Source organism: Zalophus californianus, chromosome 11 (genome assembly GCF_009762305.2).
Source record: "Zalophus californianus isolate mZalCal1 chromosome 11, mZalCal1.pri.v2, whole genome shotgun sequence".
Taxonomy (NCBI): domain Eukaryota; kingdom Metazoa; phylum Chordata; class Mammalia; order Carnivora; family Otariidae; genus Zalophus; species Zalophus californianus.
Genome location: NC_045605.1, coordinates 7,532,305 through 7,558,626, shown reverse-complemented (window position 1 = coordinate 7,558,626; position 26,322 = coordinate 7,532,305). Strand labels below are relative to the sequence as shown.

The 26,322-nt window shown below is 36.8% G+C and overlaps 1 protein-coding gene across 5 annotated transcripts in view; it reads left to right on the top strand.

Annotated features, from left to right (window-relative positions):
- Window positions 1–26,322, top strand: part of RDX (radixin) — a 97,616-nt gene that overhangs the window by 28,328 nt on the left and 42,966 nt on the right. For all 5 annotated transcript variants that reach the window (XM_027578046.1, XM_027578048.1, XM_027578047.2 and 2 more), the window contains 7 exons: window positions 1,975–2,070; window positions 2,588–2,862; window positions 8,682–8,765; window positions 8,967–9,113; window positions 11,451–11,547; window positions 12,038–12,201; window positions 16,563–16,693. In XM_027578046.1, the coding sequence (XP_027433847.1) occupies window positions 1,975–2,070; window positions 2,588–2,862; window positions 8,682–8,765; window positions 8,967–9,113; window positions 11,451–11,547; window positions 12,038–12,201; window positions 16,563–16,693 (994 nt within the window). The remainder of the gene's footprint in view (window positions 1–1,974; window positions 2,071–2,587; window positions 2,863–8,681; window positions 8,766–8,966; window positions 9,114–11,450; window positions 11,548–12,037; window positions 12,202–16,562; window positions 16,694–26,322) is intronic.

Sequence of the window (26,322 nt, the reverse complement as noted above, 5' to 3'; positions counted from 1 at the left end):
GAAGTTCTAGATTAAGGAGTATTGTTATCTGTAATGTGCTAAGCAGTTAATTCTTTCAGTCACAGCTGTTTCCTGACAACTTCTCTTGAGCCCAAACCTAAGGAGGTAAAAGCAGGCTTTACCTTGGGTATAGTGAGTTCTCTCAGTTGCTCTTGACCTATGAAAATTTCCTACTCTGTCACTCTGAGCTGGAATGTTTTCTGTGGCTCTTCTGTTGGGACAACCTGTCTTTTGCCAAAGTTAAATTATTTGGGATCTTCTTTGCATTGAAGTTTTGTTTGGTATTGATCAGCTTTTGTATCAGTATGAGTCCTGATGATACATCATCCAGAAACTTCTCAATTTTTGTTCTTTTGATGGTAACTTTTCCTAGCACAGCTAAATGTTTTTTTTTAGTGTGTGTAACTTCAGTGAAATTTTTCAAGAGAAGGAAAGTAAACTTTCCAAAGGCTTTGGTATGCTATCTTGAAATCCAAATGCCTGATACATTTTTTTAGATATTTTTAAAAAATAAGCCAAGAATATTTATTATTTTAAAACTAATGTTGAGGAGGTACCTGGGTGGCTCATTCGGTTAATCATCCAACTCTTGGTTTCAGCTCAGGTCATGATCTCAGGGCGGTGCGATTGAGCCCCACATCAGGCTCCATGCTCAGTGTGGAGTCTGCTTGAGATTCTTGCCCCCCTCCCCCTCTGCTCCCCACCCTGCTCACATGCTCTCTCATTCTCTCTCTAAAATAAATAAATAAAATCTTAAAAAAAAAACTAGGGGAGCCTGGGTGGCTCAGTCGTTAAGTGTCTGCCTTCAGCTCAGGTCATGATCCCAGGGTCTTGGGATTGAGCCCCGCATTGGGCTCCCTGCTCGGCGGGAATCCTGCTTCTCCCTCTGTCACTCCCCCTGCTTGTGTTCCCTCTCTCACTGTCTCTCTCTCTCTGTCAAATAAATAAAATCTTTAAAAAAAAATAATAATGTTGAATCTTTATGTAAAGCTATTAAAATATTAAACTCTCACCTCTCCTGGCTCACTTCCCTTGTTTTAATATAGAACATCAAGGAACAAGTGATTAATTTTATCTATATAATAGGATAGCTTCATTCACAGAAGCATGTTAGAAGATTGTTTTTTTTTTTTTTTAAGATTTTATTTATTTGACAGAGAGAGAGACACAGCGAGAGAAGGAATACAAGCAGGGGGAGTGGGAGAGGGAGAAGCTGAGCAGCGAGCCCGACGCAGGGCTCGATCCCAGGACCCTGGGATCATGACCTGAGCTGAAGGCAGACGCTTAATGACTGAGCCACCCAGGCACCCCTCACAGAAGCATGTTAATTGAACTGGGGCTTGAGGAATAAATTACTCAGCGGGTGGTAAAAATACAGAAGAAACATTCTAGGTAGAAGAAAAGGCATGAACAGAGCTATAGAAAGGTAAAATTTGGGCATGTTCCAAGAATGGTTTCTTGCTCAGTGAGGGAAGAACAGACTATTTGATAGTGAAGGGTAGGAGAAGTGGGTATGAAATCACCAGTTGGATTACCTAGGGTATGGCTTTTAAATGTCCTCAGAGACTCATCACCAGAATGATACTATTTGCCTTGCCTACCCACTTGTGTAGTTGTGGGGGTATACTGAAACAGGAAAGTGGGATTATGGCAGCTTTTTATTTATTTTCCCAGACTTGTTACCTGTTGGGGTCATGACAGGAGATGAGAAAGAAAAAGAGGTATAAAAAAAGTGGATCAAACAAGATTGAAATGACACTACAAAATATATATACAAAACCTGAATTTAAGTTTTTAGAAATATTCCTGTAATTAATATACTAAATTTAAGAACTCTATAGCAAAGAAATATACGATCTCTATAGCAAAGAAATATACCTATAATACCTATGTAGTTTTGTTTTTCTTTTGAAACATAGTACCATTTACTTACACTGTGAATGTTGAACTGAAATTGAACTTTTTTTTATTAAGGTGGTGAAAACAGTTGGTTTGCGTGAGGTCTGGTTTTTTGGGCTGCAGTATGTGGACAGCAAAGGTTATTCTACGTGGCTTAAACTAAATAAAAAGGTAAAATATGTATAAAATTCAGCTGATAATCAAATTACTTTGAAGTTATTGTGATCATGAATTTGTACTAGAAAAGTTCATGGTCTGACTGATTTCAGTCAGGTCTCCTTTTACAGTTATCTCTGAGTTATTAAAGGTGTCATGACTTTTAATTCAGTAAGTTACCATTAACGCATCATTTTAGAAAAAAGATACGTTCACTTTTCCTGTTTGAAAACTTAACACATAATAAATATTGTTAGGTGTAACTGAGTACTTTGACTCAAAAATCTACAGGATAAGCTTCTTAAGGGAAGTTTCAACTTAGTTATTAGACAGGACCTATGAGTTAGAGGTTATATCCGTTAGCACGTGGAATCTTTTTCCTTACATATCTTTTTATAAGTTTAGACTCTTACACACTAGAGTCTTATGATTTAGAATCTTATTTGTGTTTCACATGCTACTTCTAAAAAAGAATTTGATGTGAACTTAGGATTTTTGTTGATTATGCTTGAAATTGAAATTACTGTTCCAGGTGACACAGCAAGATGTTAAAAAAGAGAATCCTTTACAGTTCAAATTCAGAGCTAAATTCTTTCCTGAAGACGTTTCTGAGGAATTAATTCAAGAAATAACCCAGAGACTTTTCTTCTTGCAAGTTAAGGAAGCCATCTTGAATGATGAGATATATTGTCCGCCAGAAACTGCAGTTCTTTTGGCTTCCTATGCTGTCCAAGCCAAGTATGGAGATTATAATAAAGAGATTCATAAAGCAGGCTACCTGGCTAATGATAGACTCCTACCCCAGCGGTAAGTGAAATACGATTTTATGTTAAATTCTTTGAAAAAGAAATTTGTAAATAGACAATTTTTTTAAGTTGCTAGAGAGAGAATATACTTTTAAAAGTCATGACCTGGTAGCTACATGGATTTATATATGCTATAATTACTTAAACTTTCTGCCTCTTCTCCTCATTCCCACAGGGTAAGCAGTAAATGGAGGTAGTGGTAATTCGGGCTCGGGGGAGGATGTGACTGCCACTGCTTGGTAAAAATTCTCACACAGGCAGATAGGTGCTTCATAAATGCTTTGAGAATAAGTGCCATGCTGTATTTACTCTATAGAATTAAAATTCAGTTTCTAACTTTTTAAAAGGTTGTTATTGTTTTGTTATCATGTTTATTTAAGTAGTCTCTACACCCAACATGGGGCTTGAATTCACGGCCCTGAGATCAAGAGTCTCATGTTCTTCCGACTGAACCAGCCAGGCACCCTCGAACAGGTGTTCTAAACTCAGTTTTCAGACTCCTAGTCTAGTGCTCTGTTCTCATATGCAATATGCTGCTGCTTCTGTAATAGTTACTTTAAAATAGCGTGGCATAGGAAGAAATCATTAGGCAGAAGACCTAGAATTTGAATGTCATTTCTACCCTTTACTACTTCTGTGACCTTCCGTGCATGACCTGAAATCTTTGAGCCTCTGTACCTGAATATGCAAAATGGGCATAATAATCCTGCTGTGCCTAACTTAGTTTATGATTATAGAATGTGAACTAAAGGGTGTATGGTTTTAACTGTAAAGCGTGGTGCAAGTGTTGGTTGGTAGTATTTATGAAATCTAAGAAGTACAGCATCAATATTACCTTAAAATATCTCAGTTCATAATTAGAGTAGTGGACTAGAATGTACATGGAGATCTTTTAGAACCTGGAAAGAAGGTGTTACTGCTCTTAGTTGGAATTCCTGAATTTTAAAATTTTCTGTTTAAATGCAAAATTGTGTATTATTAACCTAAAATTTCACTGTTGCACTACTTCTGTATAGTATTTAAGCTGTTAGATGGTAGTTTCTTTTTCATAGGTCATGAAATATGAAGAAAGGAAACTACTTCATGTCTGTTAGTTTCCTTTGGTTGTAGGCATTAATGTTTATTTTTGTGTAATAAGTTGTATTGTGTTATTATGTGCTATTTTATAAGGTATCATTAAACACGGTAGCTTTAATATTTGATTATTAAATGTTACACTGTTTATTACTGTTACACTGTAATGCTTTTGCAATAATCGTTTTCTTAGAAGGTAAAATAATGCATACTGTTCACCAAAGAATCAGGAATAGGAGACACCTATTAGCCTGTATGTTTAGTTCTGATTATTATTACAACTCCAAGCTCTTGGTCTCAGTTTTTTTTTTTTTTTTTTTTTTTTTAAGAATCTGTTTATTTGACAGAGAGAGACACAGTGAGAGAGGGAACACAAGCAGGGGGAGTGGGAGAGGGAGAAGTAGGCTCCTGGCTGAGCAGGGAGCCCGATGTGGGGCTCGATCCCGGGACCCTGGCATCATGACCTGAGCCGAAGGCAGACGCTTAACGACTGAGCCACCCATGCTCCCCTCTTGGTCTCAGATTTTCTTTAAGTATTGAATTAAATAGTTGATAACTGGCACAGTAGAATTTCATTTCACATAAGGATTAGTTTTTATTTTTAGTTATGGTTTAATGTTTTGACTTATTTTTTATTAAAATATAATTGGCACACAATGTTACACGAGTTTCACGTGTACGGTACAGTGATTCCACAGCTCTGTACCAAAATTGAGATATAACTTAGGTTTAGTAAAAGGCACAGCAGATTAGGTTTTAAATCAGCATATAAGGTAAATATTATTTATAATCAAAATTACCCTTAAAATTTCCCAGTTGTTCATAAAAGACTAGGCATGTTTTATCTCAGGTATAACATAAATGGTTGTTCTTTTAATGTGAGATTAGATTGCTGTTTGGTTGAGCACCAGATGAAGTAATTGGCTTACATTTAATAGTTGTGTGATTTTAAAAATATTTTAAACACTGGTATCACACTTAAGCACAATTAATTTAATTTCTTTATTTTAAATGCATGTGTGCTATAACCCACTTGTTTAAAAAGGAGGAAGATAGCACATGCTCTTCAAGATTTGGTCTTTAACTTTGAAGGTCCAGATAGGTATTCTTCAAGTTGGTAGTCTTTGGAGGACTATTTCAAGCTCTCTAAGCTTACTCATAAAATCAGAATGCTAATTTTTATATCTAGAATGGAGGAAATGCCTTCACAGTGGTTTACTTATTCTATGTATGGTATAGCACACTTTTTCACCATCTTAAGTACCTGAGGGGAAAATTAGTAATCAAGTTATTTGATGATCATAAATTACACACAGTTTGATGATTTTGATGGGTGCTTTTTTTTTTTAAAGATTTTATTTATTTGACAGAGGAGACAGTGAGAGAGGGAACACAAGCAGGCAGAGTGGGAGAGGAAGAAGCAGGCTCCTCGCTGAGCAGAGAGCCCGATGCGGGGCTCGATGCTAGGACCCTGGGATCATGACCTGAGCTGAAGGCAGACGCTTAACGACTGAGCCACCCAGGTGCCCCAAAGATTTATTTATTTATTTTAGAGAGAGAGCAGGACAGATAGAGGGACAGAGGAAGAGAATGTTCAAGCAGGCCCCGCCCTCAATGCAAAGCCCAGTGCAGGGCTTGATCTCACGACCCCTGAGACCGTGACCTGAGTGGAAACCAAGAGTCGGTTGCCCAACCGACTGAGCCACCCAGGTGCCCCGTTTGATGGGTGCTTTTAATTCTTGTATAGAAAAAAAAAAATTCTTGTGTGGAAAAGCCCAGATAAGCAATCTTTTCTCCCACAGTACATTTTAGCTCTTTGGTGATGTAGATTATCAGCTCCACAAGATAATATCGCTCACTCCTTTGAAAAGAGATAGATAGATATAAGTTTTTATGTGCCAGGTTTCTGACTTGGGCCTCTGGGTAGTTGGTAATACCTTTTTCCAAGGTAAGGGGAGAAGGGATACGTTTTGGAGAAGGAAGATTTAAGTTTTGAATCTGTTGTGTTTGAAACATCTGCAGCATAACCAAGGAAGATAGCTAGTATTCATTGGTAGATGTGGATCTGGATCTTGGAGAGCAGTCTGAACTATAGATACAGTTTTGGGAATAAGCAACAAATAGATAATTATCCCAAGGGAATGAAAGAGATGGACCTGAAAGTACATACAGAATGAGCAAAAGGCCTAGGACAGATCTTGTTGGAACTTAATTTTTAAGTATAGGGGAAGAGACTCCTGTAAAGCAAATTGAGAAAAAATGGCCAGAGAGTCAAGAATAATACCAGAGGACTGTTAATCATGGAAGCCAAGGTACAAGGAAGCCTTAAGGAGAAACTGATCAGCAGCGTCAAATAGTAACAAAGAGGTTGAGTATGAGGGAGAAGTAATGTGTCTGTTGGGTTTAACAATAAGGAGATTGGTAGTGACCTTAGTAAAAGCAGCTTCAGTATAGTGTTGGTGATTGCAGCCAGATTGTGGTGGACTCGGGGCAGTGGATGTGAGGTTTGGAAATGAAAGACAGTGAATATGGATAGCTCTTGAAAGAAGTTTGGTTGTGATTGTGAAAAAGAAAAAAAACAAACCGGGGAACCATGAGTTCATGGACATGTTCTTAAAAAGATGGGAAAGAACTGATTTAATTCCTTTATTTTCTCTGAAAATAGTTGAGTACCTTTTCAGTACTGACACTGGGCATATAATGGTGAGCAACATGGATGTGGTCCTTTAACTCTCCGTAACATAAAGAAGTAGATATGATAATATATACATGTATGCAAGGGACAATAAATATGTCCCCTGTCATAAATGATGGAGTATAGATCCTGAGAAAGTGAGGGGAGAAGTCCTTTAAAGGTGTAGGTAGACAGATTTAAAGCCAAGTTGAATAGATTAGCTTTAGGCACGAAGGACTCCTTTTTCTGGACAGAAGAGAGAGAGGGTGGGAATTTTTGAATGCCTGCAAACAAGTCATGCAAATTAATAGTACAAGTACATTATGTAAAATGCAAACAAATGAGATTTGAAATGCAGGATATAAAAAGCTAGAACATATATCTTAGTGGCATCCAATTTAATTAACCCATACCTTCAGATTTAGTTAATGTTTTAGTACCAGCAGTTGGCTGCACTCATTATGCCCTTAAGGCTGATTGCATTCTTTTTGATGAGCAGCCCAGGCCAGGCAGCAAGAAAAAGTATAAAGGCTAGAAAAACGTGGAACTTAAGTGCTCTAAGGGGGAAGACAACACTCTTCTTCCAAAAAAGCTAAGAGCTTAAAAGAGGATACACCGAGAAAGGAGCAGGGCATAGTAAGAACATAATGGTCTGTCTGAGACCTCATTAAGGAATCCATTCTATAAGGTTTTTTTTTTTTTAATTTTTTTTTAAATGTTTTATTTATTTATTCATGAGAGTCAGAGAGAGAGAGAGAGAGAGAAGCAGAGGGAGAAGCAGGCTCACCACAGAGCAGGGAGCCCGATGCGGGACTCGATCCCAGGACCCTGGGATCATGACCTGAGCCGAAGGCAGATGCTTAACCATCTGAGCCACCCAGGCGCCCAAGGAATCCATTCTAAATAGTAACTTGTGCAAGGAAAGATTATGTTCTGAGATTCTTTTATACTGCCAAGACATTCCTAGGTTTCATGTAAAATTTTTATACAGCTAAACAGTAATATATTTTTTTAAGATTTTATTTATTTGTGAGAGACAGAGATCTGGGAGGAGGGGGAGAAGCAGGCTCCCTGCTGAGCTGGGAACCCCACATGGGGCTCGATCCCAGGACCCTGGGATTGTGACCCGAGCCGAAGACAGGTGCTTAACCGACTGAGCCACCCAAGTGCCCCATAAGCAATAATACTTTAATGCCACAGCTTTTGCTATTAGTAAAGTAGGATCTGAGGATTCACCAGTAAAGAAAAATATGTAATTATCATTATATGACCCAAAGAGAAGAGAAATAGTTTGTAGTTTGTAGAGCAGGTAAATTGTTTATGTTGAATTTTCTGATATGGTGTAAAATATCAGTAGAAGAGAAAATAATGTTTGCTTACATTTGCATAGGGAACTCTCTAAAAGAGAAACTAATAAAAGATTACTTGGAGGACGTGGGGTGGTAAAAAGTATAACTTTCCACTTGTATAATTTTATATAAAGTATTTGCCTACAGAAATAAGAAAATTAAATTTACCACCAAGAAAAGTAAATACATAATGTAAAAGAAGAAATTAAGGCCCAAGAATTTTGATTTTCACTCTCTTCTCTAATTTTTCCTACTAATAATGAGAAAGTCATTTTCCTTTTTTTGGTCCAGTAGCTTATTCGTTTGAAACAATTGAATTCCCATAAACTATATAACTGTCTTAAAAACATGTATTATTTAAAATAATTTCAGGATCCTAGAAACTTTGTATTTTGAGATAATTACAGATTCACATGCAATTATAGAAATAGAGGGATGCTGTGTGACCTTCTCCCAGCCTTTCCTAACGGTAACATCTTGCATAACTAGTATCACAACCAAGATATTGATACCGTCCATCAGCCTGATTCAGATTTCATCTGTTTTATATGCAGTCATTTGTGTGTGTGTGTGTGTGTGTGTGTATGTATTCTGTGCAATTTTATCATGTATATAGGTTTTTATGACAGCCATTACAGTTAAGGTACTGAATGATTCTGTACTTTTAAATGAATATTAAGTTTGAATAATAGAAACCTTTTCATAGATTTTTTTTTCTTACAGTGTTTTGGAGCAACACAAACTGACAAAAGAACAGTGGGAAGAAAGAATACAGAACTGGCATGAAGAACACAGAGGAATGCTGAGGTATTTGGGTGGCTATTTTCTTAGTGTTTTTCATCAAATTAAAGTATTTTTTTATTTCATAACACTAGTACATCAAATTATCCCCCAAAGATCATTAGACTTACATGAATAAATATAAGGCACTAAATTTTAATCCAAAGTATTTTTGTAATTTGGCATTACTTTTACCTAAGGATATTACAGTAAGCTTTATTTTAACAGGGAGGATTCTATGATGGAATACCTGAAGATTGCCCAAGATCTAGAAATGTATGGAGTCAACTATTTTGAAATAAAAAATAAAAAGGGAACTGAATTGTGGCTAGGCGTTGATGCTTTGGGTCTGAATATTTATGAGCATGATGACAAGTGAGTAAATTTAGTTGCATAGTGAACTGGTCATTAACCAGTGATCTGTATGGCTTTAATCTTATGCTGTGTTTGTAAAAGTTCTTTTTTGGCTTGATTACTCTAACTGCTTTTTTTTTTTTTCCCTCCTCAAAAGATTAGTTAACACCACATAGACTTTTAGATGTCATGTCTCCATTTTTGCAACACCTTGTAGCTTTAGCGTTCTGCTGCTTAGTGTATTTATCAGACAGGATGATTCACTTTTATTTGATCTCTTGTGAGTTCTGTCTAGTAAATTAATTAAAACTTGTTCCCTTTATAGGTGAAGAATAATTTCTTAAATGTTAATGCCTGGCATATAAGGTGAAATTGAAACTAACATATATAAGAAATCAAGAGCAATGAGACAATGAAATTAATAGATGTATGATTTATTATATTTTTGTAACTTTTTAAAGACATTTATACGAATTGTTTTGAATATTTTCAGACATCAGTAAAGTAGAACATAACAGTGTAATTTTGTTTTGAAACTGATAAGGTATTAATTTTATATTAATACAGAGTATGTCAGACTCTTATAATACTTCTAGGAATGATAGCTACAGTTGCTTTATACTTTATTTGCTATACCGCATAAGCGTCCACGCCAGTAATGCCTTCTTGTAAGGCATTTCTCTTTATTCTAAAATTCTAGAATTTTAGTTTCATTGTTACAAATATCTAATAAGATACACATTTCTAACAGTACATACTAAGTCCAAAAGAGCATTTTAATTATTTTACTCTGGTACATATTTGTTATTTGCAAAGTGAGTTAAAATGCTGTATCATTCAGAAGAGAATATTTTGAAGTTTTTGAAAAGCAAAAAAGACTTTGAGACTAATTTTTGTGGACCAAATCTTTTTTTCCTTTTCTTTCTTTAAAAAATTACTGAATTAATTTCTATGAGAGTGCCCATTATAGATATGGTTACAGATAAAGATGGGGAATATGAAAGAGAGGGGGTTAGCTCAGAATGGGAGGGACTGTTACAGGAGATTGTGGGCAAAGGGGATTTTGGTCTTATCTGTACTGGTTCATTTTTCAAAAATAATTAAAATCTATTATATTTCCAAAAGATTTTTTTAAAAAATTCAAAATAGGTTACAACTTTAAAAGCTTAGGTTCTTTTACCAGCTCTGCTACTAATTGCCTTTATGATCCTGGTCAAGTTATTAACTCTCTGAAATTCATATAACTGCCAAGCTTACCTTACGAGATTGTTGTGAGAATTATATGAGGAAATTTAGAATTTTCAAAGTAACATGTAAATATAGTAGTACAGCATTGCCTTAAAAAATAGACTATGTTCCAGCAGCCAGCCTCCTTTTTAAGCAGGTAACGTTGACGTTTGAATCGCCATTAGAGGGCAGTATAACGCATGGATATTGAGTAAAGGAAGTTTTATGTAGAAAAATTGTTTGCTGTGCTGCAGTTCGTAATCTCCTTAAGAATTAAAAGGACTTTCAATAGGTAGAAATTCATACTCTCTTCTCAGAAGACAGACTAGAAAGATACCTTTTGGCCCGCATGGGTATCATAATCATTTTGCACACTTAATATTAGATAACAGTGACACATTTGATGGGTAGTCTGAGACAGTAAAATACAGGAAAAGCAGAAACAAATTACTGTTGCAGTCTGATTCCTTGAATCTTTGTGTGCAGTGTGGCAAAATGGGGGTAACTTGTATTTCTTAGAGTTGGAAATCCAGCTCTTCCATTTATCCAAACATTTGTGTATGTGAATGTCTAAATTTTTTTCTGTTGAGATATAACTCACATACCATAAAATTAACCCTTAATTTTATATATTGAGAATTAGTGTTTTTAATGTTACTCACAAATACATTTTTAAACTAAACAGAGAAAGGAAATTTTTTTATATTTAGTAACATGTCCATAATTCACATGAAAACTTATGAAGACTTCTCCCCCCACTTCTTAAACATATTTAAACTAATAGTTGTAGTAGCTTGAATTTAAGCAGAGCTCATACAACACCCCAAGAAGCTCAGTTCTACACTCTAGGTTGCTAGTGTTTTCTAGGTAATTTTAAGAAAATAAATATAGTGTTTTCAAGGCTCCTGACACATTATGAAATTTTTTGATAGTTATTCTGTTTTATGTGCCTTAATTGATCAAATTTCCCCTTAAAAGATAATAATGTCAATAGTATAAGTAAGCTAATGCATTTGAAATTCTGGCACTCTTAAGACTGGTCGGTCATTCAGCTAATTTGGCCCCAAAATGTTACACATTTTATGTTTTGTTTTTTGCTTTTAATTAAAGGAATGCTATCATTTTTTTAAGGTTAACACCAAAAATTGGTTTTCCTTGGAGTGAAATCAGAAATATTTCATTTAATGACAAAAAATTTGTTATAAAGCCGATCGACAAAAAGGCACCTGTAAGTAAAATTGTTTTGTAAATGTTTTCTGTATTAACTCTTCTAAATTTCTGTCACTTTGCTGTGATACTATTTGAATAGTGGCATTGTTCATTTACTGATTTGCTCCTGAGAAACATTCCCTTTCCATAGTTTAACTTTCCTGCTGATAAAATAATGAATTATTAAAAATACAAGGTTTTGATCTTTTTATAACATGTGACTATTAGTTTTACTTTAATTGCGATTCAGCTATAAGGTGGATGATGTTTTATTGGAGGTGATTGAAAATAATCACCATTCCTAAGGAGCAGTTAAAAACACTTGTTTGTTGGTAACCTTCACAGTTATGTGCAAATATGGCACACTTACTAGGAATTAGGAAATTTTATGATTTCTAAACTGTGTAATATGACATTCGAATTCATACCGCATATTGAAATTTAGTACAGATTATGGTGAGAGAGACTATCCTTCAGGAAGATTTTAAATTCAGAAACTTTATGTTTAGGATTTTGTTTTTTATGCACCTCGTCTGAGAATCAACAAACGGATTTTGGCTTTATGTATGGGAAACCATGAACTATACATGCGAAGAAGAAAGCCTGATACTATTGAAGTGCAGCAGATGAAGGCTCAGGCGAGGGAGGAGAAACATCAGAAGCAGTTGGAAAGGTATAGAATTTAAGGTTTTGATTCTTAATTAAAAATTTAAGAATGCTGTTTCTTTAACCTACTCTGAGCTTACATTTTTACATTGTTTTAATTGTATTATAATTGAGTAATTATCCTTACACTCTTAAAATGCGTACGTATGCTTTTCAAATTGGAAATCTTTGGTATTTCTGAGAAAGTAGCTTTTCATGAATTCATAGATGTGCTTTTTTAATTTTTAAATATGCTTGCTTTTCACTAATTGACATTGGTTTGGGTACTGTAATAGTTTGGAATTTTTCAAGCTTGTTCTGCTTGTGACTTGTACTTCTTAATTTTTCAGGGTAAGAATTGCTTGAATAAAAATTTTGCTTTATTTTTATTTTTTTTAAAAGATTTTATTTGTTTGAGAGAGAGCGTGCACACGCATAAGCAGGGGAGGGAGAGGAACAAGCATAAGCGTGGAGCCTGATGTGGGTCTTGATCTCACAATCATGACCTGAGCTGAAATCAAGAGTTGGACGCTCAACTGACTGAGCCACCCAGGCACCCCGCTGAATATTTTGCTTTCAAACAGTGTCAGTGACACTGGAGAACTCAAGTGAAAAGCCACTGTACAGAGCAACACCAGCACCCCTGCCAGTGACACTGATTTGTTGTTTTTTTAAAACTGTGGTTCACTTAGACTTTTGAAAAAAGATACTATTAAATATATATTAGAGAGTTTTTGAAATGGAAAGATAGTAAATGAAAGTGATAGTGAATGAAATTACTGGGTCCAGTAGCATAATCCCCAAATTTGATTCTAGATTGATTGGGACTTAATATTTTATTTGAAAAAATTTAGAGACCAACCTAAAGTTAACTTCTGTTGAGGAAATCTTTGTAGTGTAGAATAACATAGTCATCTAAGAAATAGAGTAGGCCGTAAAGAAAACAAAACTGAGGAGCTCTAAACATATATAAACTTAAATATTGCAAATGTACTAGAAATAACATGATGTGAATCTAAGAATTAAATAGATCCTCTCCTAGATAAAATTTTACTTACCACAGAGTGTTTGTGTTTAGTGATGTGGTGTTTTTGTTGTTGCTTTTTCTTAAATGTTCTATGTAATTTAGATAGCTTTCCTCAGGTGGTCTGCCGTAGAGGCTGTGCCTTAGAGAAATTTACTGCATCACCAGACATTTTTTATATAGGTTTGAGACTTTCCAGTAATTCCTGACCAATTAAAGACACTAAGTTGGATTGGCGGGGTTCTCCTGTGGCTCAGGATCACGTTGGGGTTCTATCTAGTCTTACGTGCCTTTCTAAGTAGCTCTTTACTGTGCTTTACTTTCTGTAGATTCATACTCTTTGTAGCTTTTCCATCCGTCTCTCTCAAAGACAATTTTTTTCCTTCTTTTCATGCACTCTCACCCTTACCCTCACCCTCTCTTTCTCTCTTCCTTTCCTCTCCTGGCCCATCTCTAAGATCTCCCGTCATGAGTTTAAAAAATCGTATCTCATACTCATCATTCCATAAAATGTCCCCTAACTGTTCTGCTTATCTATAGTTTTGACATATTATTTACATTCTTAAATACATTTGTCCATTTGTCCTTTATTTCTCACACATAGAGGAGAGTGCTGTATGGCTTCTAGTATATGTAGTATGATTAAGAAGTATCATTAGGTGCGGGCGCCTGGGTGGCTCAGTTGGTTGGGTGACTGCCTTCGGCTCAGGTCATGATCCTGGAGTCCCAGGATCGAGTCCCGCATCGGGCTCCCTGCTCAGCAGTGAGTCTGCTTCTCCCTCGGACCCTCCCCCTTCTCATGCTCTCTCTATCTCATTCTCTCTCTCAAATAAATAAATAAAATCTTTAAAAAAAAAAAAGTATCATTTGGTGATGGTACTGTATTTGAGTTACTCTGAAGCCTAGATGAAAGTGGAAGACTTTAAGTTTCTTTGCTTTGCACAGTAACCATCCCATGGTTTCTGTCTTGGATAAATTTTACGGTGTTTCATTAGCAAACATTTATTGACTGTACACTGTAGGAATTTAGTAACTAATTCATTTGAATGCCTACAGGATGTTTTGTATTAATCTAACCACATAGGGATTTGGCAGGTCTTTCAGAAATGGCATGCCAAGTCTTCATTTATTCCTGCTTTACAGGTCAGAAAGAGAAAAATGACAACTGTATATGTGGAAACAGTTTTGGTCAAGGCCATTGGCAAAGTAGCCAGCAAAGATACTTGGGGGAATGCCCAGAGGTGTGCTGCCTGTGCTGCTGGAAGCTCTTAGGCAAGAACAGTAGCTGGGAAGGGGCAGCAAGGGACCTCTTTCCCTACAGTACGTTGGTAGATGTGGTCATACTCTCTCCCCTTAACTCCCATAACTGGGTTTTCGGCAGTGAAAACGACATTATATTCCATGGGTTGTTGGTCTCTATAGTCTGTGTTCCAAGTTATTTACATCCAGGTTGAATGATAACTCATTCTGTAATTCCTGAACATGTTCTATATAACTAGAATTGTTACCAAGTTTAAAAATGGAGACAATTTAGAGTCAGATACCCACGTACCAGTTGTAGCTTAGCTATGAGATGGGTCATGGCTGGCTTGCCTGTATCACTGGGACCCAGCTTCAAGGATGCAAAGATTTTTGTGAGAAATAATGATAGTGGTATACAAACGTTCAGCAGAGTACCTGGTGTTTAATAAATAGTACCTAGTATAATAATTCTTAGTATTATTTTAATGCATAGTCTGAATAGAAGCTGAATATAAGTTAGCTTTTAATTTTCACTGAAGAAAAATATAATTGGCTTCATCTGATATTTTTTAAAAAGTAAGGTATTCTGAAATATTTTCTGCATGTTAGTCCAGAGAATTGAATTTATTAATATGCTATTTATGCTCATAGTACATGGTTTTATACCTGAAATTCAGATGGCAATTTTTGGGAGTATTTACATGTATTCAGATAAGTATCAGACATGAATCATAATTGATTTTTTAAAACTAAAGAAAGAGAAAATCATTCCCATTAAAATAGTGGGAATATTGACTATTGATTAAATTTATGAAACAGACAATATTATCTGGTAGTGCTTCATCTAGTTCTTATTCGTTTATATTTATGGCCTTCAGCATAGAGTCTGACCCATGGTAGGCACTTGGTAGTTGTGTGATGAGAGTTCTGGCTATATTTAAAAGAAGCAGTTTCATTAGGCCCCTGGCAGGTGCAGCTGAGTGAGGGAGGTGGTCTCAGGATGATCTGTCTTAAGCAGCATTCGAAACCTACTGTCGTTCTAATGGCGTTGTCAAAGGAGATAAAACTGATTTGCCATTTGTATATTAGATTAAATTGGTACTACCTTAGGAATTAAAAATGTGTTAATTTGGGCACCTGGGTGGCTCAACCATTAAGCGTCTGCGTTTGGCTCAGGCCATGATCCCAGGGTGCTGGGATTGAGTCCCGCATCGGTCTGTCTGGTCAGCAGGAAGCCTGCTCTCCCTCTCCCACTCCCCCTGCTTGTGTTCCTGCTCTCGCTATCTCTCTCTCTGTCAAATAAATAAATAAAATCTTTAAAAATAAAAAAAAGTGTGTTAATTCACATTGGTGATTGAAAATTGTTGCCCTCCCAGTTTATCTTACTTAAACTGTCTAAAGTAAAATAACCTTGTGTGCTCCCTTTCAAGCCTTTCTTATTTCGCTCAACGGGAACTGTGCAGTTAATTGCTTTTGTGCTGGCCTGTAATTTATTGTCAGAATTCATCGAGTATGCAAGTGATAAATCTAATTTTTTCCCGCATTCAATCCGCATAAAAAATATGCTTTGCACACGAGGGATGTATTTGACAGTTTTATTTTCCTAGCTGTTTTGTAAATTTGTCCCTTGAAAATCTTTCCAAAATGTCTTAAGTTTTTAATACCTTTTTTTTAAAGGTTTTATTTATTTTGAGAGAGAGAGGGAGAGAGAGCACGACTTGGGGGAGGGGCAGAAGGAGAGGGAAAAGCAGTCTCCCCTCTGAGCAGGGAGCCCAAAGCGGGGCTCCATCCCAGGACCACGAGATCATGACCTGAGCCGAAGGCAGATGCTTAACCGGTTGATCCACCCAAGCACCCCTTTTAACTTTTGAAATAATCCTGGACTACATTTTCCATGACCTCACAAAAAGAAATGCATTGTATTTCAGTGTACGTGCATATAACAGGGCAGTCCTATATTTTTAACTGGATGGGGGTTTTTTTTTTTTTGAAGCCCAGCTGAATATAATGAAGATTCTTAAAAGATTTATACTTAGTTTATTCTTAGTGGACTCACAGTATGTGGATTTCACGTAGATATTTCTGTGTATTCATTTGTAACAACAATTCTAATTCCTCTTCAGGGCACAACTAGAGAATGAAAAGAAGAAGAGGGAGATAGCAGAAAAGGAGAAGGAAAGGATAGAGCGGGAAAAGGAGGAGCTGATGGAGCGGCTGCGGCAAATTGAAGAGCAGACGGTGAAAGCCCAGAAAGGTAGCGGTTTCCTTTTGACAAGGCGTTCACCATTGTTCCTCTTGGTCTGATAGTTCCTCAGTGCTGCTAAGTCTCGTTTGTCTTCCAGAATAATTACACTTAATTGTCACAGTAATACGTCATAGAATCACATCATAAACATGTTTAACTGAGGCACACGCAACACTCATGTGCTAGTTTCTCTTTCATTTGCTTAAACACAGGTGTTTTCATATGTAGCCTTACTTGTGGTCGGAAATGAATATAAATATTAATTTATTCCTCTTACGTCAGGTTCCATAAATACACATTTTCAGTACTTGCTAGCATTTAAACAAAAGCCATTCTGTTTGATGCTTTTTGGATATTTAAGTACTTAAAGGCATCTGAATACTTTAAGGGCATTTTAAGCTGTTCTGACTATAATAAACTCTTTTGGAACTCAATCTCTAAACTTTATTTTAGTATATTAAAAAAAATACACAACACATAGAAGTGGGTTGGTTTTTGGTAACACCTTTGTAAGAACCTACTTCCCATGCAGAATGTAACCAAAATGCTGTGGTGTATAGAAAGGGTATGTTGGATTTTGAGAGTGGTTTATAGTGAATAACTCTAGGATATGCTACTTTCAAACAACAAAGAGTAGGAAGAACAGAAGAAAAAAGGAATTGAGCAAAACAAGATGTTTTTTTCCTTCCTAAAGCAGAAGTTGGTGGGGGATGTAATATGAAATACTATTTGTAAAATTAGAATTAATACCTCCTTTCCTGACAACTAGTAGAAGCAGCCATTAGTTTTATTATTCTAAGTAGAATAATAACCTTAAAGTTTATTAAATAATAACCTTATTGAAGGGTTATTTTCATTCCTTACATCTGGCTGCCATGGTGGGGAGATGCTCTTGAGCAGTGGGGAGAATAATTTGCAAATGGGTACCTAAAAGAGGAAGTCACAGAGATTGCTATAAATCTGCAAACTGGTTGATCATTCTAATTTCAAGAGGATTGGAAATAATATTTCTAAGAGAAGAAATAGAAAAAAAAAAAAAACCTATGTTTTATTCTGACTCAGTAGAAGCCTCACTTTTCAAAGCTAGAAAAGACCTAGAAAACTATTTAGTTTAGTGGTCAGAGGTATTAAACAGACTTGCTCGCAGACCGTAACACAAGGGCAGAACTTATTTTCTGAATTCCAACTTCATACTGTTGCTACTACTCCAGGTGCCTTTTTCATTAATTAAAGTAGACCTTTATGAAGTGCCTACTTTGTGCTGCATTTTAGGAATACAAATAAATAGCATGCATGGGAGGGAAGTCTGTGTGGTTGGCAGAGACAAGATGCATTCATAAAAATATAAAGTGAGGTAATGTGTACTAAGTGCCATGTGAATACAATAAGCAAAACTTTTAGAGGAAGAATGCTGTAAAAAAATGGAATGTGTGTTTTTTTAAAAACGTTTAAAGAAATTTATGAATCTGGTATGATTTTAAAGAGCTAGAGCTTTTTAATTTACTATTTACTATTTTAGAATAGCTACTTATTAAACCTTTCAATTTTGTTTATTTAGGATGTATAATAAAAATATTAATGATTTACACACAGAAAACTACTGAAGAAAGCACTAATGAATATAAGGAAGATAGAACGTAAGAAAGAATGTAGAGTGTCCCTATGAAGACAATTTCAAATCGGTCAACTCTCTTGTGGCAGAGGTCATCTAATTTGTTTCTTGGGGTTTTTTTTCCCCCCCTAATAATAAAACTTTCCCAGGCTGTCCTAAAATCTGCATGATTGTCTTGTAATTTATGCTAAATTCTCACTCAAATGCAGTAACTCTGGTCATATCTAAGTCATAATATTTAGTAGATAAACCTGTAAGTTTTTGTTTGAGAAGAAACTTTTCTATACTTCATTAAAAATTTTTTTGAAGTCATTATTATTTGAAATGAGTTAAATCATTAAATAGAACTATTCTACCATTTACATTTCCATAATTCACACTTATTTTTATCATTTTTAAATCATTTCTGAAGGTATATTTGAGATATAACAGAGTCAGACTTGCACAACACTTAATATCCTGCCAAATATCAAAGTGAAATCCCACCTTGAAAAGACAAACCACAAGAAGGAGTTGAAGTATAGTGATGTCATTCATTCTGTATACTTATTAAGTACCTAGTGTGTACGAGGCACTGTTGTAGGTATTGGGGATATGGTACTGAACAGATAAGGTTCCTGCTCTCATGTAGCTTACATTTTATTGAGGAAAAACAGAGTAATAAATTAACAGATAATCAAGATTATTTTATGTTTTAAGTGCTTGGGGGAAGTAAGCGTGATAGTGTGATGAAAGCTCTTGTTGGGACTGGGGGGGGCTTGTCCATTTTATGTATACATTGTTTATAAATAGGAATTAAACAATAGGAGTCAAGCTTTAATTCTGTCATTAATTTAGAATCTGACCTTTAGCAAGTCATTTTAATCTCTCAATTTCCTTAGGTTCCTAATTTCTAGAATGGAAGTAAATAATCCCTAATTTAATTTTCCGAGATTTTTTGGAAAGTTTTAAAAAAAATTTATTTGAAGTATAGCATACCGTTAGTAATGTGCATACCTCTTAGGTATCAGGCTTAATGAATTTTTTACCAAGTGAATTTATTCCTGTGACTACCCAAAACAAGGTCCAGAACATTACCTGCACTCAGGGAACCCTCCCTTGTATCCCTTCCCATTTTTTCACCCCAAATGTGGCTTATTCTGATGTATATTATCATAGAGTTTATTTATTTATTATTATTTTTTAAAGATTTATTTATTTTTGTGAGAGCACACACGCATGTGTGTGCACAAGCAGGGGGAGGAGCAGAGGGAGAAGCAGACTCCCTGCTGAGCAGGGAGCACGGTCCGGGGATCCGGGACATGATCCCAGGATCATGACCTGAACCGAAAGCAGCAGATGTTTAACCAACTGAGCCACCTAGGCGCCCTCCTTGTAGAGTTTAGTCTTATTTTTAATAGCTCTGTTAAGGTGTGAGTCACAATACCACACAGTTAATGATTTAAAGTGTACATTTTAATGGTTTTTAGTATATTCAGAGTTGTGCCACTGACCGCCACAATTTTAGAACAGTTAACATCACCCCAGAAAGAAATCCCATACCCATTAGGAATCACTCTCTCTATTTTCCGAGTTCTCTCTCCCCTAGTCCTAGGCACCTACTAATCCACTTTCTAGCTCTGTAGACTACATGTTCTAGTCATTTCATATGAGTGGAATCATGCAGACTGTGGTCTTTGGTAACTGTCTTTCATGGAGCATAATGTGTTTGAGGTTCATCCATGTTGTAGCTTGTATCAGGCACTCATTCATTTTTATGGCTGAATAATATTCCATTCTATGGACATTACTACGTTTTATTCATTAGTTGGTGAACATTTGGGTTGTTTCCACCATTTGGCTATTGTGAATATGTTGCTACAAACATTTGTGTACTGGTTATTGTGTTTTCATTTCTTTTGAGTATAAACCTGGGAGTAGATAACTGGGTCAAATGGTAATTTTATATTTAACTTTTTGACAAACTGGTGTCTAAAACGACTGTACCATTTTACACTCCCAGTGTCAGTGTATGATTTGTATGACCCATATCCTCACCAGCACTTGCTACTGTTAGTCTTTTGGATTATGGTCATCCTGGTGGTTGTGAAGTGCTACTGTGGTTTTGATTTGCATTTTCCAAATGGCTAATGATGTTGAACATCTTTCCATATGTTTATTGACCATTTATATATCTTCTTTGGAAAAATGTATTTTTACATTTTTTTCTTCCCATTTTTCAACTGTGTTGTCTTTTTGTTGTTGAGGTGTTAAAAGAGTTTTTTCTATATCTCGGTACACATGTCTTAGGACATACCAGACCTATGATTTGCAAATATTTTCTCCCATTCTGTGGGTTATGTTCACTTTGATGGTGATGTTCTTTGAAGCCCAGTGGTTTAAATTTGGATGAAGTCCAGTTTTTTTATTTTAAAGATTTATTCACTTGGGGGAAGAAAGAGTGTGAGCACAGGGGCGAAGGGGAAAGGGGGAGAGAATCTTAAGCAGACTCCACACTGAGCACAGATCCCGACGTGGGGCCTGATCTCATGACCCTAAGATCACAACCTGAGCTGAAACCAAGAGTCAGAGGCTTAACTGACTGCACCACCCAGGTGGCCCTGGAATCCATTGTATTTTTTGCTTGTGCTTTTGGTGTCGTGCCAAGAACAGTCTTGCTTGTTTTTGAACTACATGTAAATGAATTCATGTACTCTTCTGTTTGGCTTCTTTTTGTTCAAAACTTATACCTGGAGCTGTAGTTTGTTCTTTTACGTGGTTTTATAATACTTATTCTGTTGCATGTAGATACCACTAATGATAGACATTTGTGATAGTTCTGGTTCTGGCTATTATAAACTAAGGCTGCTGTGAGCATTCTTTTTTTGTTGTTGTTAAAGATTTATTTATTTATTTGAGAGAGCACGAGAGAGTACATGAGAGGGGGGAGGTTTGGGAGAAGCAGGCTCCTCGCTGAGCAGGGAGCCCGATGCGGGACTCGATCCAGGGACTCCAGGATCATGACCTGAGCCAAAGGCCGTCGCTTAACCAACTGAGCCACCCAGGCGCCCCTGCTGTGAGCATTCTTAAACATAGCACTAAGGTATTAATTTTGGGGAGGTATCTGCACCCAGGAGTGGAATTGCTGGGTCACTGCTACAGTTTGGTAGATACTACCACTGTTTTTCCAAAGTTGTTGTATCAGTGCTCATTCCAGTAGTGAAAGCTGGTTTGCTCTGTACCTACATCACTTTGATGACTTGTTTTATTGTCAGGGTTTCCTCTTGTGTTCTTTGTTTGTTTAGCCATTCTGGCGAGCACAGTTAGTACAGTGCATTTGCTTGATGACTGATGATTTGATTTAAGCACTTCGGCAAATGCTTATAGCATCTGTAAAGTGCCTTTTCATGCCTTTTGCCTATTTAAAAAAATTGGATTTTCTTTTTTTTCTTAATCTGTATTGTTAAAAGAAAATCTCTCCATGGTTTACCTTTTTTCTCTCTCAATATAAGTTTCTTTTAATGAAGACAAGTTCTTTAAGTTCCACTTATCACTCTTTCCCTCTTTCCCTTGTGAATGTATTATTTTTTACTACCTTCTAGATACTGCTTTACCTTTCACTTTAGGTCTGTAATCCATATGTAAATGATTTTTGTAGGAGTCCGTGTTATTTCTTCCCATATATATTTTCAGTTGACCCAGACCCATTTATTACAAGGACTATCCTTTCCCCATTGAACTACAGCCATCACCTTTGTCACAAATCCAGAAGATGGTATGTATGTAGGTCTGCTTCTGGACTATTCTGTTCCACTCACCTATTTGTCGATTTTATTGTCAGTGCCACGCTGTTCAGTTACCAGTTTTATCTAGAATTGAAGCTGACGTGTTTCATAAGTGAGTAATAGGCATACAAGAAAGTACATGTCATATACAGTAGGAAGCATGTTTTAAAGATAAGGGTAAGCTCTTAGGCTTCTAGACATTATCTTTTATGACATTAATTGTTAATGGTCACACATTGCATACTTTTATAAATTATTCTGAAGTTGAGAAAAGGAAAATAATTACTTGAAAAAGTTATTATAGGGAGCCACAGCTCCTATAACAGGACAAACCACAGCTCCAGAAGAGTTTATTATCTGTCAAGACTGTCCCTCGCAGTGGGAGTCAACAGTCTGGATGTTCTGTGCATATTTCACAGCACAAACTCTCTCCTGTGGTATTGCGAGGTGATGCACCTCCTGGATCATTCCTGGGTTGGTGGTTTCTCTTTCTTTTTGCCATATTACCTGTACTTTTCCTTTCCTCCCATCTTCTATTCACAATCCTCTTCTGGAAAGGAAGTTCTGAAGAAGGATAGTCCAAGAGAGGAAGCTTATTAGCTCTTGGGATGTCTTCGCTGCACACTTCTGTGGGTTGAAGATGTGTTAACAGTGACCGAATGTGGTGACAAGCTCCATAACTCTGACTGATCTTTCAAGTTGGCATTTATTTCTAGCTTTTCTGTTGGGCTCCCCTTCCCCGCCCCCGGCCCCTATAAGTGTAGCCTTTTCAGAATTTCTTTCCCTCACGTTTACACATTTGCAGTTTTACTGGTTGTTTGGTGGTTATAAATATTTTTTCTTTTGGGGGGATGGTGCTTGAATACATGGTTCTACTCGCTCAGTGTTTGGCTAAAATAAAATTAGTAATCTGTGTCCCTGTCAAAGGCTTCCCGAATTTTATGTTTGTTTATGGGGGGCTATGGATTGTGGACCTAAATGTTGAAGGGAGAATGAAGTTCTAGAAGATAGCATAACCATAAGGAAAATATCGGTAACTTGAACTTCTGTGATTATATAGGGGACCCTTGCCCTTGACATCTCTGCAGAGGGTTTGTAAGATACCTGAAGATCTGCTTCTGCATTATTGTGTTCCTCTGGACTTTGCATCTTTCCTCATTCTCTGCTTTTTCTTCAGCTTTCCTAGATAAGCAGTATCTATCATAGTTATGTTAACACGTTTGCTAACTGCAATATCTGGATAGTCTTTGGGCCCATACAGTAGTCTTTGTTTTGGGGGGCTTTAGGGGTGTTGGAAGGGGTCATTTGGTCCCATCTTCCCGTATGCCTGGTAATTTTGGTTGCTTGCCCAACATTGAGTTTGAAACATTAGGGACACCTGGGATGATGTTACTTAACTTGAGAGATGATTTAATTTTCTTTTGACAGGCAGAATATGTGCACATCACTGGTGGAGTTGAGCAGGGTTTCAGGCTTTGTTAAGGTTGTTCTCTTTCTGGTTTTTCCCTCCCTGCTACTCCGTAGACCCTTGGGGGTATCTTCTGAAGGACTGCTTATTTACTAGTGCTCTTCTGTCTTAGAGGGCCCTGAATGCCAGCCTTTGACTCCTGGCTGCAAGAGAGTGTTGATCTTTCTGCTCACCTCTTTCCCACCCCATATGTGTATATTTTAGGAGCCCGGCAAACATCTTGAGGGGAAATAGCATGCAGATTTTAGAGCTTACTTTTCAAGTTACTCCTTTTAAGGATCTTGGCCTCTCAAGCCTTGGATGCCTTGCTAGCCCCCAAATCGAAATCTGTGTCTTCTCAGCCTGGTTCAGTACTGCAGGCCTTGGGCTGCTGGATTCTGCTCCGCTTCTGTTCCACTCTGCTGGGAATACTAAATACCTCTTTTTTTTTTTTTTTTTTGTATACAAGTAAGCAAATACACAATACACACACAAAACTATATTCTTGTTTCCTCTTCTTCCTTACATAAAATGTAGTATACTGCACGTATCCTGCACCCTGCTATTTTCAGTTAATACACTCTTGAATGTCCTACGTATATACTCAAAGAGATCTTCCTTAATTTTTTTTGTATGGTGGCGTAACACTCCATTGCTTGGATGTAGGACAGATATTTTAAAATTGCATTTTTAGTGAGTAATTGGTAATCACATTCTTAATTCTATGAATTCTAAGAATTTTTTTTTAAAGACTTTATTTATTGGACAGAGTTAGTGAGAGCAGGAACACAAGCAGGGGGCAGTGGGAGAGGGAGAGGGAGAAGCAGGCTTCCTGCAGAGCAGGACTCGATCCCAGGGCCCTGGGATTATGACCTGAGCCAAAGGCAGATGCTTAACGACTGAGCCACCCAGGCGCCCCGAATTCTAAGAATGAATGACAGTGGAACTTCCTTGCTTTTTTTAATGACAGTATTCTTTACCTAGGGAAAAAATGTGATACTTAGTAAACTATTACCTTAGACTGGGAAAAGGAAGAAAACTCTATAATCCTTTTGGGATATTTAGTTCATTTATGTATTTTTTACTAATTCTTTTGCAGTTATATAGTTTCTAAGCTTTGCCCTCAGGGTAACATAAGAGATCATCTGGCTTGCAAAGTCTTAGACCGGTCAGAAATCAAATTTATGTTCAAGCCTGATTGAGAAAGAGAGGCTTTCCCAAATTTTATTAGCTTGAGCTTAACTTCCTTGTTATAAACACCATAAGCATCTACATCAATGCAGTACTGTTAATGAGAGAAGCAGCTTATTCTTGTAACCTTTAATCTACATCCTGAAAGAGGTGATCTTCTAAAAGAAGCCATATTCCTTGGTACCCTCTTACCATGTGCCAGACCTCAAAAATTGTAGGTCCTAGATCTTTATGTTAGATGTCGGGGTGTTGACCTATTTTTATTGATTTTGAGAGGGGTTCTCTGTGCCTCCTGGATTTTGTTGCCTGTTTCCTTCCCCACATTAGGGAAGTTCTCTGGTATAATTTGCTCCAGTGTACCTTCTGCCCCCCCCCCCCTTTCTTCTTCTTCTGGGATGGTCCTAGATCTTTCTGGACCAGAGAGGCAAAATACTGATATTCTTTATATTTCTTACCTCATCCTAATCCTTCCCTACAGGTGTTCTAATGGGATCCAAGGTCTTGGAGACTTCTTTGTTTCATAGAAATATTCTTTTTTTTTTATATATATAACTAGGTTTTATTGTTTTGGGTTTTTTTTTTTTTTTTTTGATTGATTTGTCAGAGAGAGAGAGAAAGAAAGCATAGCTGGGGAAGCAGCAGGCAGAGGGAGAAGCAGGATCCGTGCTGAGAAAGGAGCCTGATGGGGGACTTGATCCCAGGACTCTCGGATCATGACCTGAGCCGAAGGCAGACGATGAACCCACTGAGCCACCCAGGTGCCCCTCATAGAAATACTCTAATACAGGGATTTGTAAACTTTTCTGTACAGGGCCAGGTAATAATACTTCAGGTGTTACAGGCCACACGGCCGCTGGTGCAATTATCAGCTCTGCTGTTGCAGAATGAAAGCAGTCATGTACTGTACATAAACACATGAGGGTATTGAACTGAATGAGGGTACGAGTTCCAGTGAAACTTTATTTATAAAAATAAGATACTGGCTTAGTGGGCCATAGTTTTCCAGTCTCTGTTCTAACTCCTTTAACTGGGGAGGAGAGAAAGAAGTCATTTCAAAACCTTCCTTTCTGGAAGAGACTAGAATAGGTTTGAAGTTTTCATTTTCTTTTCAACATTTAAAATAATTTATACTTTTGTATAATTCTTAATAGATCACAAGAGAGCCATTGCCTTGTCTACATTCTTCAAAATGATATTTATTGCAAAAAAGTAGATAGAAAATAACAAATATTGGGGAATATTTAATTGAAAATTTAACTTTAAAACTGAAACCTTTTTCTTTCTTTCTTTCTTTTTTGTAGTGTTCATGATTCATTGTTTGTGTATAACACTCGGTGCTCCATTCAATACGAGCCTTCTTTAAGACCCATTACCAGGCTAACCCATGCCCCCACCCCCCCTCCCCTCTAGAACCCTCAGTTTGTTTCTCAGAGTCCATAGTCTGTCATGGTTTGTCTCCCCCTCCGATTTCCACCCCCCTTCATTTTTCCCTTCCTACTATCCTCTTCTTTTTTTTTTTTAACATATAATGTATTATTTGTTTCAGAGGTACAGGTCTATGATTCAGCAGTCTTACACAGTTCACAGCACTCGCCATAGCACATACCCTCCCCAGTGTTTGTCA